Genomic DNA, 15614 nt, shown 5'->3' with positions numbered 1-15614 from the left:
GAACGCCTTCAGGTAACCTTTGACCTTTCAGTATTAGAACACTGTTACTGGATGAGACACGACTATAAAAAGACGGCTCAGTGGTTCACCTTAATAAAAATCTTCATTTGAAAAAAAAAAAAGCTTCAGCACTTAAAAAAAAAAGCATGAAGGTGAAGCTTTTGCAGGGACAGTTTACTCAATATACAATCCTGTATAGAGTGGTGCAGGATCATGTATTTTTGTAGGCAAACCAGGAAGTTAGCATCGCCCTGGTTCCCTCGACAAAAAGCCAATGGGATTTTTCCATTGGGTTTGGGATTATTGCGGAAAATAAGCTCTGTGGCAAACAAACATTTATGATACTTACACATTTTGTTCAGCAAGATAATAAATAAACTTTTATGATTTTTGAAGCCAGAAGTAAAAAGCTAACGTTAGACCGAACTACACCACGCTCACATGAGCGCTCGCATTCACAACGAAGCTGTAAAGGCGGACAAGTCGGCGTGATGACGTTTAGTAGTCTCTTGTTAGCAACCGTCTTTTTTAAGAGGCTTCAAAATTCAGGAGTGAGATATTTACTGACGTATTTTATATCATAGAACAAAACGTTAAAATCTCTTCAGCTTATTTTAACAACAGACCTTATTTCAGGCATCTAACTAAAAACCCATTGACTTCCAGACTAGAGAACCGGAATTGCTAAAAACTCATTTCCAGGTTTTAGGACTCATTCCTGCAGCACTCTATTATTATAGATTTAAAGTGATAGATGTCCCACTCTGGCAAAGTGGTAATGACCTAAGTGGAAGAAAACGATGGACACCATAAAACTGCAAAAGCAATGTCAAAAACAACTTCAATCTAAAGTTGCAGAAGAAAAACAGCAGAAAAAGCAATTCACACCATGTTGGTCGTTACAGAAAAACACATGCAGGATGCAAATTGGGTGTACTATCCCTTTAAAAACAGTCATGTTTTACATGGAGCAGTATCCCTTTGAACAACAGACAGTACTTGCACGAGTGCATGAGCTGTACAATAGGGAAACAAAACCAAAAAAAAAGAAGAGAAAAGCACAATAATAATATCCACTAAAATAAATAAATAAATATTCAAAAATAAATAGAAACCTGAGGACTACTCACCAAACCGACTGCCCGGCCTCTTTAATATCTTGGTCTGACCAATAGGGGCGAGACAAATGTGAAGGCAGCCAATGGTGGACGAGCAAAGTACAGAGGTCAAGTCAAACCCCAACAAAAACAGTGTGCAGTGCTGCAAAGTCCATCGGATTAATCCTGCCACCCCTGGCACAAGCACTTTACATCATAAAAAGATGATAATACATGAAAAACACAATACATGAAAAAAAAGAAAGATCAAATCATAAGAAAAATAAAGCCCTGGGCTGAAGGCAGGGGACTGATATGTCCTCCGAAATAAAGCCTTCTCCTTCCATCTCTCACACACCTCCAGACTTGTAAAGAATACACACAGAGAGCAACCGATGTACTGTACATGCTTGCAGACACACTCACAAATATTGCACCCTGTGGCAAAGGACTGCCCTGAAATGAGGAACCAGACCACAAAACAGAGAAGCCCGACACAAAACTCACGATCTGTGGACGTTTATGAACTCAAAGTACGGCGGAAAACTCCTCGATTCTTCATCACTGATATGAGTATAAAAGTGTATGGCAGCGGCTCCATCTTTCTACACTGGGGCTTTGGAAAGTGAGAAAGGTCCCGGTTCTTTAGAGTACGGACTTCTTTTGTTTGTCATTTTGATTGAAAAAAAAGGTGTTGTGTTCCAGACAGCACCGAGATTTTAGCGAGTTAAAAATATCACAACTTTTAGGAAGAGCCCACTGAGCTTCATTCAGCTGTCGCCTAGCAACAGCAGGAGCCACCAACAGCGCATCCCATCCCCGAGCACCTTTTTAAACACCACTAGCTCCCCCAAAAAAAGCGATGTATGTGGATCATCATTGTGTGAGGAAAGGCAGCAGGTCACTGCTACTGTGAGCAAAACATAGTGCTCAGTTTCTTCTTTTCGTCATGAAAAAATATTGCGATTCTAACAAGATACTTTGATGTTACGGTATGACGTATTGCAGCGAGAGTTAAAACAACAGGTTCCTCAAACTGTACATTATGTTTGAACTAGGGCACACTATGTGTCTGGCTTACATGACCACAGTCAGGCATACGTAAGGACTCACTCTCTACATTCACCATCAGACACACACACCCCTTCCAAAAAAAAAGACAACAAAAGAAAGAAAAGAAAACCTCCAAACAAACAAAAGCATGTTGACCATGAGTTTGGGCGCAGTATTATAGCTCACATACAAGAAGCAAATTACAAAAACTGCCAATATCATTTTCCACTTAATAGCCACAATAAAAAAAACATCCACTGTTAATATGGGGAAACATGCTTCCTTAAAAATATAAAGAGTAAAACAAAAAAAAGATTTCTTTCAACTCTAGAAACCACTGGCATCAAGAATTTCGAATTATACAAATTACATATACAATTGCAAATGTGTAATATAATAATAATATAGTAATACTAATAATAGATTTTACTTAAAACTTTACATACTGTATTTCCAGTGCAGTGTTTATGTCACACAAGTGTGGATTCACAGGAGGACAAGAGGGTCGGTGTCACAAAAATTGTGGGGAGACCAGAGGAAGAAGGAATCACACCGAGTGCTGAAAACACCCCCCCAACCCGCCGCCAATCACCCAGTGTGCCGGAGGAAAAGAAGAGGAAGGATGTCGAGCTGTTAGAAGATGTTGTAGGGCAGGTGACAGAGCGTAGTAAAAGAAGAGATGCATGCTGGGGGTTGAGGCCGGGCGTCCAGTGAAGGGAGGGTTTGTTGTTGAAGTCACTGGACTTGTTCTTTCATCCTTTCCTCCTCCTCCTCCTCCCCCTCCTCTTCTCACTCCAGCAGAGCACTCCTGACGGACAAAACTATAGCATTCAAACCTGAGAAGGAAAACAAAAGAGCGTCAGATACTGTTTAACCCTCTGAGACCCACAATAGACCTGTTTTTGTCGTTTTTAGGGGGGTACAGGGGGAGATAGCAGGTCGATAACAGTAGATGTTTTTGGCCCCGGGGACGAAGGGACGTTCTTAAACTCGAGCCCTTCGAGGAGTTGTTGCATTTATTCTCCGACAAATAGTCTAAACTGTACACTCACTGCTACGTTCACAGCTATAACGTTGTAACTTCACACTCTCTCTCTCAGTGCGTGTGTGTCAAACTCAAACACAGAGCGCAGAGGACAGAAGCAGCGTAAATGACACCAAAACGCAGCAGAGACTCTCAGTGTAACCAAGCTTATAGTTTTTTTGCAGATAGCCCTCCGAGATTTACTCGCCAAAAGGAAAATCTATCCGCGTTTGGCGCTTGGCGGGCGTTAATTTCGGACCCTGCTCTCAATCTATTGTTCTCACCTTCTGTCCTCTACTTCCACTCTGGTTATTGTCTTTAACGGGAAATCCCTCGCTGAATTATTAATCAATCCAGTGCTGTTGTCCATACCTCACTGGAGTGGCGCAGCTGGTGCACCTGAGCAGTGGAAGTGGATGTTCTGCCACTTGCTGTCTCTGCGATGCCAGACGCGAGTTTCCTCCGACTGGCTGGACCGCGGCCGGCCCTGGTTGTCAACATACTGAGTCAGGCGGATGTAAGCGATGCAGGCCGCGTCCTCGCCGATCAGGTGGACGTGTGGGTTCAGGATGGTGGTGTGGATGGGCTTGCTGTTCTTAGCCAAAACTGAAAAAAAGATGACAAGAGCAATGTCAGGAGACAGAAGGAGCGAAGCGACACTAACTACGTAATGTGATGTGTAAATGTGACACATCATCTCAGTCTCAGTGGATGTGGGGGCTGCTGTGGAATATCTTCAGCCATCGTTGTTGAGTCTAGCTTTTTCAGGATGGAGCTTTCGTTAGATTTCTCTACTTACATTTTTCATTTCATTTCTGCCTGTGATAATATTTCCTAATGTGGTCTATTTCTGACACCTGAAAACAGCAACAGGGTGAATGGAGAGATGCACAGCAGCTAAATGAGAGAAGACTAATCACATTTCTCTTTTTGAGCCCCATTTTTCTGATTCAGACAAATCAGACGTGTACGAATACACTAAAACTAAAGATAAACAAGATAAAACAACAAGAAACAAGATCAGGAAATAAAGATGTCGAGCTAGAATTACCGCCTCACGGTTGTATGCCCGTGGCCAATCAGTCAAGTTGCAGTTTACATCCATGTCTGTCTAAAAACGTCATCACTTCATCATTTTAACGTGTTAGACATTTGTGTAAAATTGTCTTAATTGGCATATGAATTCTTGGGTTATGGCTTAAAATGTGTTTTGTGAGGTCACAGTGAGCTTTGACCACCAAATTTTAATCAGTTCATCCTTGAGTCCAAGTGGACGTTTGTGCCAAATTTGAAGAAATTCTCTCCAGGCGTTCCTGAGATCGCGTTCACAAGAATGGGACGGACAGACGGACAACCAACAAACCAACCAACCAACAAAAGCCTAATGCCTCCAGCTCTGGCTGTGACATACAGGCGTAGAGGCAGCTCTGCGTAGGAGTGTGCGCTCAGTTGCACACCATAGCCTACTTCTTGCCTTGCTTTCGACTACATCAAGCTCTGGCTCGTGCTCTCTCACACAGTGGTCAACATTTTGGCTGAACTGGCTGCTCCAAATACCATGAAAAAAACACTGCTTTTATGATAAATTTATTTTTTAGAAATTCAGAATTTCCTATTTTAGAAAACAGAATAGGGGAAATTGTCTGGAAACAGAAACGTTTTTCTATACTCTCTTTTCTTTTTTCCATACTTATCCAGACCTGGAAATGACTCAAATCAAATTCCATACTGCGTAGGAACCCTGAATAATTATAATTACAAGCAAGAGTGCAAGAAGGGATTTAAAAAAAAAAAAAAAAAAGACAAGAAATAGTAACAAACTGATCAATCTTACGATTCTCAAAGTAGAATCTGTGGAAATCCATCCCCTCGACCAGGTTGCCCAGCGCCTCCGGCTCAAACGAAGTCAGTCCAGGGTCGCAGATCTTACTGGAGGGGAATAAGCAGGATGTGTTAATGAAGACAAACAACAACTTTAAACTAAGCAATTGAATGCAAACCACACACAAAAGCTAGGACTCACGCGTATGCCTCAAAGTCTCCATTGTTGATTGCCTCTATCAGCTGCTCAGTGATCTTGATAATTTCTTGTTTGCGTGCTGCAGAGGACAATAGGCACGGAAGTTAATCAGAGGTAATCGCAACAGTTGGACAGATGGAGGGTAGTTCGTTTTGAAATCACTTTAATTTTCACGCAACAACACAGATGCTCAGGCAAAGGCAGTTAGAACCCCAACATACATTCATACTCATTGAGAATACTGTTATTTGTGAAAAAAACAAACTGTTGAATGTTTCAATTTCTATATAATGAGGTGGAAAAATATGCTTCACAGTGAAACTGTTTTAATTGTGCTAAGCGTAGATTCTGTATAACAAACACCTGTGAAGATGCAAGTTAATTCACTCTTGAATTAGTTTAGGAAAACATTTTCTTATACATACAAATAAAATCAAGATGAACAGAGTGTAGAGTACGCACATCCCAAAAACTTCCAACAGGTGCTGGAACAAAAAAATCAAAGTAAGAATCAAACAGGAGATCCGTACACTGTATTAAAGGTCCAGTGTGTAGAATCTAGTGGTGAGGTGAGGAGATGGCAACCAACTGATGCCTCTCCTGTGTGCCAAGCGTGTTGGAGAGCTACGGTGGCTGACGCGAAAAACGACTCTGGCCAAAACAGGAAAAGCTAACAGAGTTTAGTTTGTCCGTTCTGGGCTACTGTTGAAACATGGCGGTGCAACCAGGGCTGTTGCAATAACTGCAATATTGCAATATCGTGATATTGACAAGCCAACCGCAGGGGATGGCAAGTACCCGCCAAAACCGTTTTGTTTTTTCTCTTTTTGAATTCTTTGCAATGGGAGCACTGCATTTTTATACTTTGCTACAAACGGCAGCAGCGTGCTGAGAGTCTATTCTGCGCTGAGCGCTGCACGTTTTTTTTTTCTGGTTGTCGAGAGTTGAAAAATGTTAAAATTTGGGTAAAACTCAACAATGACCAACCGTCACATCCTACATGTAGCTACAAGTGCTGGAGGAGAAATGAATACACATAGACCGGCGGGTAATCTACCTTGTGCTGACATTTTGATATTCTGCATCAAAGCAACCAAATCACCTCAGCTGAAAAAAACACTGCGCTTCATTGCCCTTCTTTGATCTGCATTTAACAATAAACAAGTATTTAATTAGGCTGGTTTTAAAACTATCATCTTATTCATTTATAAAGCAACAATATACCCAATAATAGCCTAACAATAAATCTTATTTATACAGGATAAATAAAGTAATTTTCAAAATTAAATTCTCTGTGAAGAGAGGACCTGCTCCATATGTAGATAAAAACATGTCATTCTAAGGTAACGAAAAAACAACTATTGTTATTATCAGGTGATTATACACTAAAGAAAACATACTTATTAATATTATATTCCATTTCTGCCAATAGATCCCCCTAATTTTTACACGCTGGTCCTTTAAAAAGCTCCCAGCAAATGTAATTGCCTGACGAAGATCTCTGTTAGATCGAAACGTTGCACAATTAAACTTGCTGGGAGCGTTTTAAATAACCGGTGTGTAACATTTAGGGGGATCTATTGGTAGAAATGGAATATAATATTAATAAGTATGTTTTCTTAAGTCTATAATCACCTGATAATAAGAACTGTTGTGTTTTCGTGTGTGGATCTTCTGTTTGATTCAAACAAATAAAATCAAACATCTACACACACATACAATAGAGACCCTTGCTCATCATGTGATCCTGGACGACAACGTCAAACACTGTAATACGAGCACACACAAGGCATCTCCTTGTATTACCTGTGTATTTAAAGACATCACAACAAAAGCAACCAAACGATGCATACATCCAGTGCTCTCCATGGCAGACTGAAGACAAGGTTAATAAGGCTCAGAAGCAGAAAGCACACACATCCAGATGGTTCAACGTCCAACTTGGCTGACTGTTACACAATGTACTTTATGTACCCGTTTACCAAAAGTAGAACGCACTGTTAAAAACGCTTGCTCGCGCACAGGCCTGCGCTGACATGTCATTACATCAGGCCCCGTGATTGGCTAACATGCGTCGGGTCGGGGTGGGTCATGCTCGGTACTCACTCTGAGAGGAAGACAGGGAAGGGCTGGAGGGGGAGTGAGAGGGAGGTGGGGAGGTGGTGTGTGCAGGTGGAGGGGTGGGCCTGGCGCTATGTACCGGCGCCGGTGCAGCGTCACCCTCGGGTGCAGGGGCCACCGGCACCCTGCGAACGCTGCTTACCAGGTCTGTGAGCCGAGACACTGAGTGCCGTCCAGGCGAGATGGATGGATGGATGGATGGAAGGGTGGTGGAATGCAAAAGAACAGATTAGAGAATAAAGGAATGAAGACATAAGGAAATCCCTTTAGGAATCTGTATATTTGTGGTCACAATAACTCTAAATTAAACTACAGTGTCTGAAATATTATTAAATATCACACTTTTGTTTTTGCACTCCACACAGAGGAAGATTCAGCGGTCAAACAGCTCTGGTTTTATTTGGAATTTTTCATTTAAACTGCAGTACTACACCTCTCATTTATCCTAAGAGTTTAGGCTTGTCGTGGTCGTCGGTGTTTCGCGGTGTTCAGGCACACACCCATTACATTACTTGCCAACCGCCCCCACCGTCGTTTTACTTTAAAAAAAAATTATAATAATAAAAGACATAGAAATAAAACCCATTAGTCCATTTTTGCATATCGGTGCAAAAATGGACAAATATATACAAATGTTAAATACTCTATAAATGAGACTAAATAAATGCTTTTAGGCAGCTTTAACAAACAATGTATGCTCGTCTTTCATATTTGATTCAGAGTTATAAGTAGGCTACAAAGGCTCCCTCATGTGGCTCAAAGGTGTACTGCAGATATAAATAAAAGACTGGAATAAATTCTGCTCATTTATTTGTCGACCCTGATTAAATCTCCTAATAAAAGACCCGGTCTCTGGGAACGCCTGGTCTACAGTACGCCCCCTGTTCTTGCTCCTTTACTACTTACTCTGCATGGGGACAACAGGGGTGTGTGGAAGGGAGGGGGCGGAGAGGGCAGCGGGAGGTGGAGTGCTGGATCTCCCTTCCCCGTCGGATGTGGGCCCTGAGCCCCTACGCACTGAGCCCAGCAAGTCAGCAAACTTTGTGGCAGCTGAGTTTAAGGAGGGGAGGAACATGGGAGACAGAAGGTTGACCACAGCATTGTGGTAATTTTATGGTGTCAAAACAGTCTCATAAGCGTTCACAAACAAATGTCAAGTTATGTAACTCCTAAAACACAATGCACAAATAAATGCAGAGTGATTTGTATCTGTAAATCTCTATCTGTGCCTCTAATTTACAACTCGTATATCATCATTTGTCCATCAACTTTGCATTTTTCAAATGAAATGTATTTGTGAATCTCCACCTACTTGTGTGAATTCTTCTGAGACTGGTTTACCATGCTGTTTTCACACAAAATCCACAAATAGAGTGAGGATGTGACTAGTAAAATGTCACGTGACTTGTGTCTCATTAAACACAATGCACAAATAAATGTAGAGTGACTTGTATCTGTAAATCTCTCTATCTGTATCTGTGCCTCTAATTTACAACTAGTATATCATTATTTGCAAATAAACGCATTTGTACAGATGCATGGTCATATTTTTACTAAAACATCCCCATTTTCACGTCTTAAAAACATTCATAATCCTTATATCTATTTACAAATGATCAATTTAGCATGTTAAATTGGAATTTTTACATTTTAAATTTTTTTTATTTGTGAATCTCAACAGATTCCTGTGGATCCTTTTGAGACTGTTTTACTGCGCCGTTATGTCTCACAAAATTCACAAGTGTAGTGAAGAGCCAGCGCTCTCCAAAAGATGGCGCTAATGCAATATTTATGGATGCCGCAGAGAAAAGCGAATGTATAACTAATAATTGAACTATATGAATGGATAGGTACATGTGACAGCTTATGTGCACACGCATTAATGTTTAGATTAAACAGCTGACAAATCTGAAGCTTGTGTGGAATTTATATTACAGAGAACTATTAAACATACAGACCAGTAGGCTACGGATTACTACTACTTACATTTAATTCATGTTATTAATGAATAAGGCTGTCAAAGTTAACACGATAATAACGCATTACGCCATGTCATACTACCTTGTCAAGAAGGAGGCTAAATAACGCTCCAAACTTGCGCTAAATGTTGGTGAGGAAAAACTGGCAAGGCCATTTTCAAAGGGGTCCCTTGACCTCTGACCTCAAGATATGTGAATGAAAATGGGTTCTATGGGTACCCACGAGTCTCCCCTTTACAGACATGCCCACTTTATGATAATAACATGCAGTTTGGGGCAAGTCATAGTCAAGTCAGCACACTGACACACTGACAGCTGTTGTTGCCTGTTGGGCTGCAGTTTGCCATGTTATGATTTGAGTATATTGTTTATGCTAAATGCAGTACCTGTGAGGGTTTCTGGACAATATTTGTCATTGTTTTGTGTTGTTAATTGATTTCCTATAATAAATATATACAAAAGTTTGCATAAAGCAAGCATATTTGTCCACTCCCATGTTGATAAGAGTATTAAATACTTGATAAATCTCCCTTTAAGGTACATTTTGAACAAATAAAAAAATAATTTGCAATTAAATATTTTAATAGTTTGACAGCCTGAGTATTTGAACAACTGTTGTGTTTATTTACAAATGATGATATACGAGTAAATTAGAGGCACAGATACAAATCACTGTGCATTTATTTGTGCATTGTGTTGTACGAGTTACATAACTTGACTTTTGTTTGTTAATACTAAGACTGTTTTGTCACCATATCATTCAGATGAACAAACTTTGTCTTGCACTAAGACGAGCAGGCCACTCAGCCGAAGTCTCATTTACTGTGACATTGTAATAGTGGATGTTTCATTAGAGCTCTCCGAGACAAAGTCTGACTCACAGGCAGTGAAAGGTACATAAAACACACAGAGCATGCTTAGAAATGAAAAACAATGTCAAGACACAGATTATCATGGAGCTGTATCGTGTTGCTATCCCACGTACGTCCATGAGAAGGAGACAACGAGTTATTCTAAACACACGTGGCCTCGGTGAAACAGGGAGGGGAGGGGGAGAGGATGGGATAGTAGAGGAGTAGAAATACTACAAAGAATTTCTCAGCGTTTTTCAGAAAGGCTTGTTTTTTTGGACTATCTATGTTGTTATTGGATGTTTTAGATAGTAAAAGATGGTGCTGACTAAGAAGACTCTAACGGAGGAATGAAGCACAGTATAAGTCAGGGTACTAGAGGGGTTTAGTGGTGCCAAATGGCAGCAGATGTATGCTTTTAATACATGCAGGGACGCTGAGCGGAATACACACAAGGATTTAGTCAAGGTGAGTTGCTCGTAAGAGCATCACGAATGTTACAGGCTGCATTTGGCGGGCCATGCTGACTTACAGTGCACAGCAGCTGAGGAGCTATCCGGCTGGGAGCTTGTGCTGGACTGCGCCTTAAGCGAGCTGTTGTCTAAGCTCTTTCCTGATGATATGCACACAAACACACACACACACAGAATGAGACCAAATGCACACATGAATGCAAAGAGAGATGACAAGCAGACATATTGCACCCCAAAACACAATGGAAATGTCACAGTGAGGAATGATGGGAAGGGCGAAAGCGAGCGTGAGATGACATGGTGGGGGCAGATAAACACAAGGCGATAAACCCAGTCAATCATTTCTCGCTTGGAGAAATTGCAGCTACTTTTCACTGACAGTCCTCCCGTCACCAGATCTCGTTGAAAAAGAAAGAAAAACAACATTTTCCTCGTTATCCCAGTTAATGGCTCCATTACAGCAGGATTAACAACTGTAGCTGCTGCATGTGGGGTTTTTACTAAGACTTTAATGGAAGTCTTGCCAGTGAGTAGAGGATGGATGGTGACAACGGTGTTGGCCATGATAGTGAGCGAGAGTCGGATGTTACTCATTACCGCTCGTCTGTTTAATCAGCTGGCACACAGGGAAACGCAACAAATGAACACTTAGAGGGAGAGAAAGCGTCCCTGCAGGAACAGATAGATGGCACGAGAAAAAGTTTTGTTTCTACATTACCACCAAATTTCCAGACCAACACAAACAATCCACAACATTTGCATCAATAATAAATGTTCCTACTCTCAGAAAGCAAACATAACGAGCAGGAAACCTCAAGAACAAAGACGTCACAGTACAGCCCATGCTGTTTGACCGACAGGAGTCCAGTGCAGAAACATCCCGTCAATTAGCACTTAATTCCACTGATGTCACAAAAAGAAGAACTTCAGGATTAGCAATTTAACACCAAGTAATCCCGCAAATGAAAACTGATGTGAACAATTATCACATACACAACGAAACTGTAGATTAACGACAAGCAGCCCTCAGAAAACTCTCTGTAACATACTCTCTACTATAAAAGAATTGAGAGTAACAGAACAGATATGTCGTGTTCAGATGCTCAAAGAGCCAACACAGGTGTTGGGTTACAACCCAGCTGTCGAGAACTCACTGACCTGACAACATCCTACGAAAGGCCGACAAACTGTTCCACTAACCAAACCTGACTCCCCTTCCTCCCGCACTCACCTGGCTCTTGTAGTTTTCTCTGGAGCTAACCGTGCTATCTGCGGGTTCGTATCTTAAGAGGCTTAAAACTGCTGTGCGAGACTAATACTATCCAAGGGTGGCGCTAGCAGAGCGGTGTGCTTTTAACGCCTCTCTGGCACTCTGTCTCCGTTTCCTGCCACCAGGGCTAAATTTAGACACCTCCCCCTTTAGCCCCGACCCCCCATCCCAAGGTGCCCTTGCCCTCTCCTGCCAGAGGAGTGGGTTGGTAGGGCTCCAATCTGGGACCTTGGAAGGGAAGGAAATGGTAGGGGGAGCATACCTTTCACTGTGTGTACAGGGGAAGTACAGTAGAGCCCGGGGGTATCAAGGACTTTCAGGTGACGCAATGCTCCTTCGGCCTACTTCCACCAAGGGTGGTTTTAATAATTCATTGAGAAACAGGGTGAACTTTCATGAATCTGATAATTATTTATTATTCAGAAGTAGGGATGTCACAACACCAGAAATGTTGTAGTCCATACCAATACCAGTGAAATTCCACGATTCGCAATACCCAATCTGATTGCACAGTAAAAAAACAAACAATAAATCCCATGTACTTCAACGTTCACTCCTTTATTACTGTGTGCATACTGTTTTTTGTGAATTTTCAAACATTACAACACATAATGATAAAGTTATAATTAGGGCTGTCAATCAGTTAAAATATTTAAGTGTGATTAATAGCAAAATCACGCATTTTTTATCGGTTCAAAATGAACCTTAAAGGGAGATTTGTCAAGTATTTAATACTCTTATCAACATGGGAGTGGGCAAATATGTTTGCTTAATGCAAATGTATATATTTATTATTGGAAATCAATTAACAACACAAAACAATGACTTATATTGTCCAGAAACTCTCACAGGTACTGCATTTAGCATAAAAACTGTCTGTAAAGGGGAGACTCGTGGGTACCCATAGAACCCATTTTCATTCACATATCTTGAGGTCAGAGGTCAAGGGACCCCTTTGAAAGTAGTTATGCCAGTTTTGTCCTCGCCAAAATTTACCGCAAATTTGAAGTATTATTTAGCCTCCTTCGCGATGATGGATTCTTTAGGTTTTCTAGTTTCATATGATACCAGTATCTTCACTCTAGCTTTAAAACTGAGCCCGCTACAACCTAGAAATTGCAGTGTTGCATTAAAGAAATGAGTGGTGTTAAAACAAATTTGCGTTAACGTGTCATTATCGTGTTAACTTTGACAGCCCTAGTAAAAATAAATTGAATAGATTGGCCCCATTGTCACCGATATACGATCCAGCTATTTGAATCAGTATCGACCCGATATCCAATTCAGTATCGGTGTCGGTGCATCCCTATTACAGACCTTCATGATGGCTCTGCCATGGTTGCTCGGGAATTTGTGACATAGCAAAGTCTCTATAGGGAGGAGGAGGAGGAGGAGGAGGAGGAGGAGGAGGAGGAGGAAGAGGACATTCTGTTCTGTATAACGGGCACCGAAATGATACATTCATAACCCGATTTAGATGCATTGTACTCAGCTTGAGTGAGCAGAACAGGGGTGTTTGAGTGTGTTGGCATAGATAAGCAGAGGCACACACACACACACACACACACACACACACACACACACACACACACACACACACACACACACACACACAAAGAGGCACATCACACAAACATAGATTCAGTCACACACACAGCGGACAAATAAGGCTAGAGACACAAAAGCACTTTGTGAAGTCATCCGCTGATATGTGTGATATGCCGCCACTAAGACGGTCATTTCACAACTCCAGCCACAAGCAACATACACACACGCAACACAAGTACACAACTCTGCAAGCTGACACCCCACACAGGCATGTTGGTATTTCAGAGGTGTGTGTTTCTCAGTATTAATATTTCCAACACTTTTGAGAAAGCCAAACCACAACAGCATTACAAGGGCCTCTTATATTTCACAGACCCCCCATACCCCCACACACATACACCTCTCACACACACACACACACACACCTCTCTCTCACACACACACACACACCTCTCTCACACACACACACACACACACACACACACACACACACACACACACACACACCTCTCTCACACACACACACACACACACACACACACACACACCTCTCTCACACACACACACACCTCTTCAGTCCTTTTGAAAAACCAGCAGAAAGAAGCAATACAACCAGGCTCCATGAGGGGTCAGTAAGAGGTCAGCTATCAGCCGGCTGACTGTCTAACTTACATTCACACAATCCATACCACACATGATGTGTATGTATTACACTTCCGTAATACGTGTTTTAAATATCTCTTTTTTTGGCGTTCACACAGTAACTTAATTAAAAAAAAAATAAGTCATTAAGCTCAACAATAAAATACATCTCAGAGAGAAAGAAAAATCCTGTAATAAGCCACTACGAAGACAAAGCCAGACGCAAGAGGGAGTTGTTCAACAGTTGGCATCAAAATGCATCACCACCCAGACGTTCATGATATTGCCGGCTAACAATCAAGAAGCTCATGCAAAGCAGAGCGCCAGTTATAAGAGGACTTTTTGTATGCCCTCTGGATTGTCTCAACACTTAACAAGCTTTTAAAAATCAACCGAGCCCAGTTTCATAAAGACAGGTTCACTCAGGTACAACAGTTATGTCGGTAACAATTTTTACTGCGAGGAGAATTTAAGAATCCATCTCTACATGTGTAACTTAAGGGTAATAGCAGAGCGTGTCACAATCCACTAATACAAAGCTGAACACTTAACAAGCCCAACTGAAAGGCAATCAACCAAATCTCCTCTGCTCTGGTTGAGCGTGCTATCTGCCGATTGTCAACACTAGTTTTCACTGCTTTTATTGTTTAAAAAAATGAGGTACAGTGTGAGCACTGAGGTCGTGGCTGACGATCGGACCATACAGTGCGAGCACATAAATCGTGAGCTTTGGCTTTACATCGCAAACGATCTTCTCGTACAGTAGGAGTAGGAAGTACACGCCAACATTTCTAAAATGGTACAGTGTATGCCCAGCCAGGTTGTTCACTGACTGGCTGCAGCAAAAACAATTACATTGATACAGTAAAATGTCACATGGCGATCCAAAATTTGTCAAGTTCTCAGAAGCATTCTGACCTTCAGCAAACAGTTCAATAGTTGACTTGTTTAAAGGAGTACTTCACCCACAAAATGACCATTTGTATATCAATTACTCACCCTGTGTGTAAGAATTAAGTAAGTTAGAACTTAGTTTTTCTCTCATGCCTCCAAGGTGAATGAAGGATAAAAAAACAGAGAAAAGTCCGGATGAATTGAAGTAAACGGGGGCCGCGTTTAACAACAGCAAGAAGATGCACAAGTTGTGTGAGAGTTTGTAAACGGATGTTTTGATATAGTTTTGCTGTTGTTCAACGCGGCCCCCATTTACTTCATCAAGACTTTTCTTCGTTTTTTGATTCACCGTGGAGGCATGCGAGAAAAACAAAGTTTTCTACAAGAATTCAAGGTCACACAGGGTGAGTAATTAATATACAAATGGTCAATTTGTGGGTGAAGTGTCCTTTCAGCTTTGGAATTTGTCATGTGATTATCTCTGCAGTCTTACCTTTCACATCTTCATCCTCCACAGTGGTGTTGCTGCTGTCTGATGACTCCTGGAGATCAGAGATAGACAGTCAGTTTGAGTTCAAACATAATAGCGCACACATCTGTGCCAAATGCACATGAAGACACACGTCACACGAGTGGTAGAGA

At 41.4% G+C, this 15614-nt stretch overlaps 1 protein-coding gene across 43 annotated transcripts in view; it reads right to left on the bottom strand.

Moving 5' to 3' along the window:
* Positions 1–31: 31 nt before the first annotated feature.
* The window catches only part of camk2b1 (calcium/calmodulin-dependent protein kinase (CaM kinase) II beta 1), an 81650-nt gene continuing 66067 nt past the window's right edge, over positions 32–15614 (bottom strand). For 19 of the 43 annotated variants that reach the window (XM_074638885.1, XM_074638928.1, XM_074638894.1 and 16 more), the window contains 8 exons: positions 15466–15514; positions 10678–10758; positions 8222–8365; positions 7301–7477; positions 5198–5273; positions 5009–5103; positions 3547–3780; positions 32–2986 (listed from right to left, as the gene is read on the bottom strand). In XM_074638885.1, coding sequence (XP_074494986.1) covers positions 3548–3780; positions 5009–5103; positions 5198–5273; positions 7301–7477; positions 8222–8365; positions 10678–10758; positions 15466–15514 — 855 coding nt within the window. In that variant the 3' untranslated portion in view covers positions 32–2986; position 3547. The remainder of the gene's footprint in view (positions 2987–3546; positions 3781–5008; positions 5104–5197; positions 5274–7300; positions 7478–8221; positions 8366–10677; positions 10759–15465; positions 15515–15614) is intronic. The other 24 variants (XM_074638927.1, XM_074638929.1, XM_074638921.1 and 21 more) reach the window with 2 other exon arrangements.

This window comes from Sebastes fasciatus, chromosome 6, assembly GCF_043250625.1.
Source record: "Sebastes fasciatus isolate fSebFas1 chromosome 6, fSebFas1.pri, whole genome shotgun sequence".
Lineage (NCBI taxonomy): Eukaryota > Metazoa > Chordata > Actinopteri > Perciformes > Sebastidae > Sebastes > Sebastes fasciatus.
Note: the sequence above shows the minus strand (reverse complement) of the source record. Positions and strands in the feature narration are given on the sequence as shown.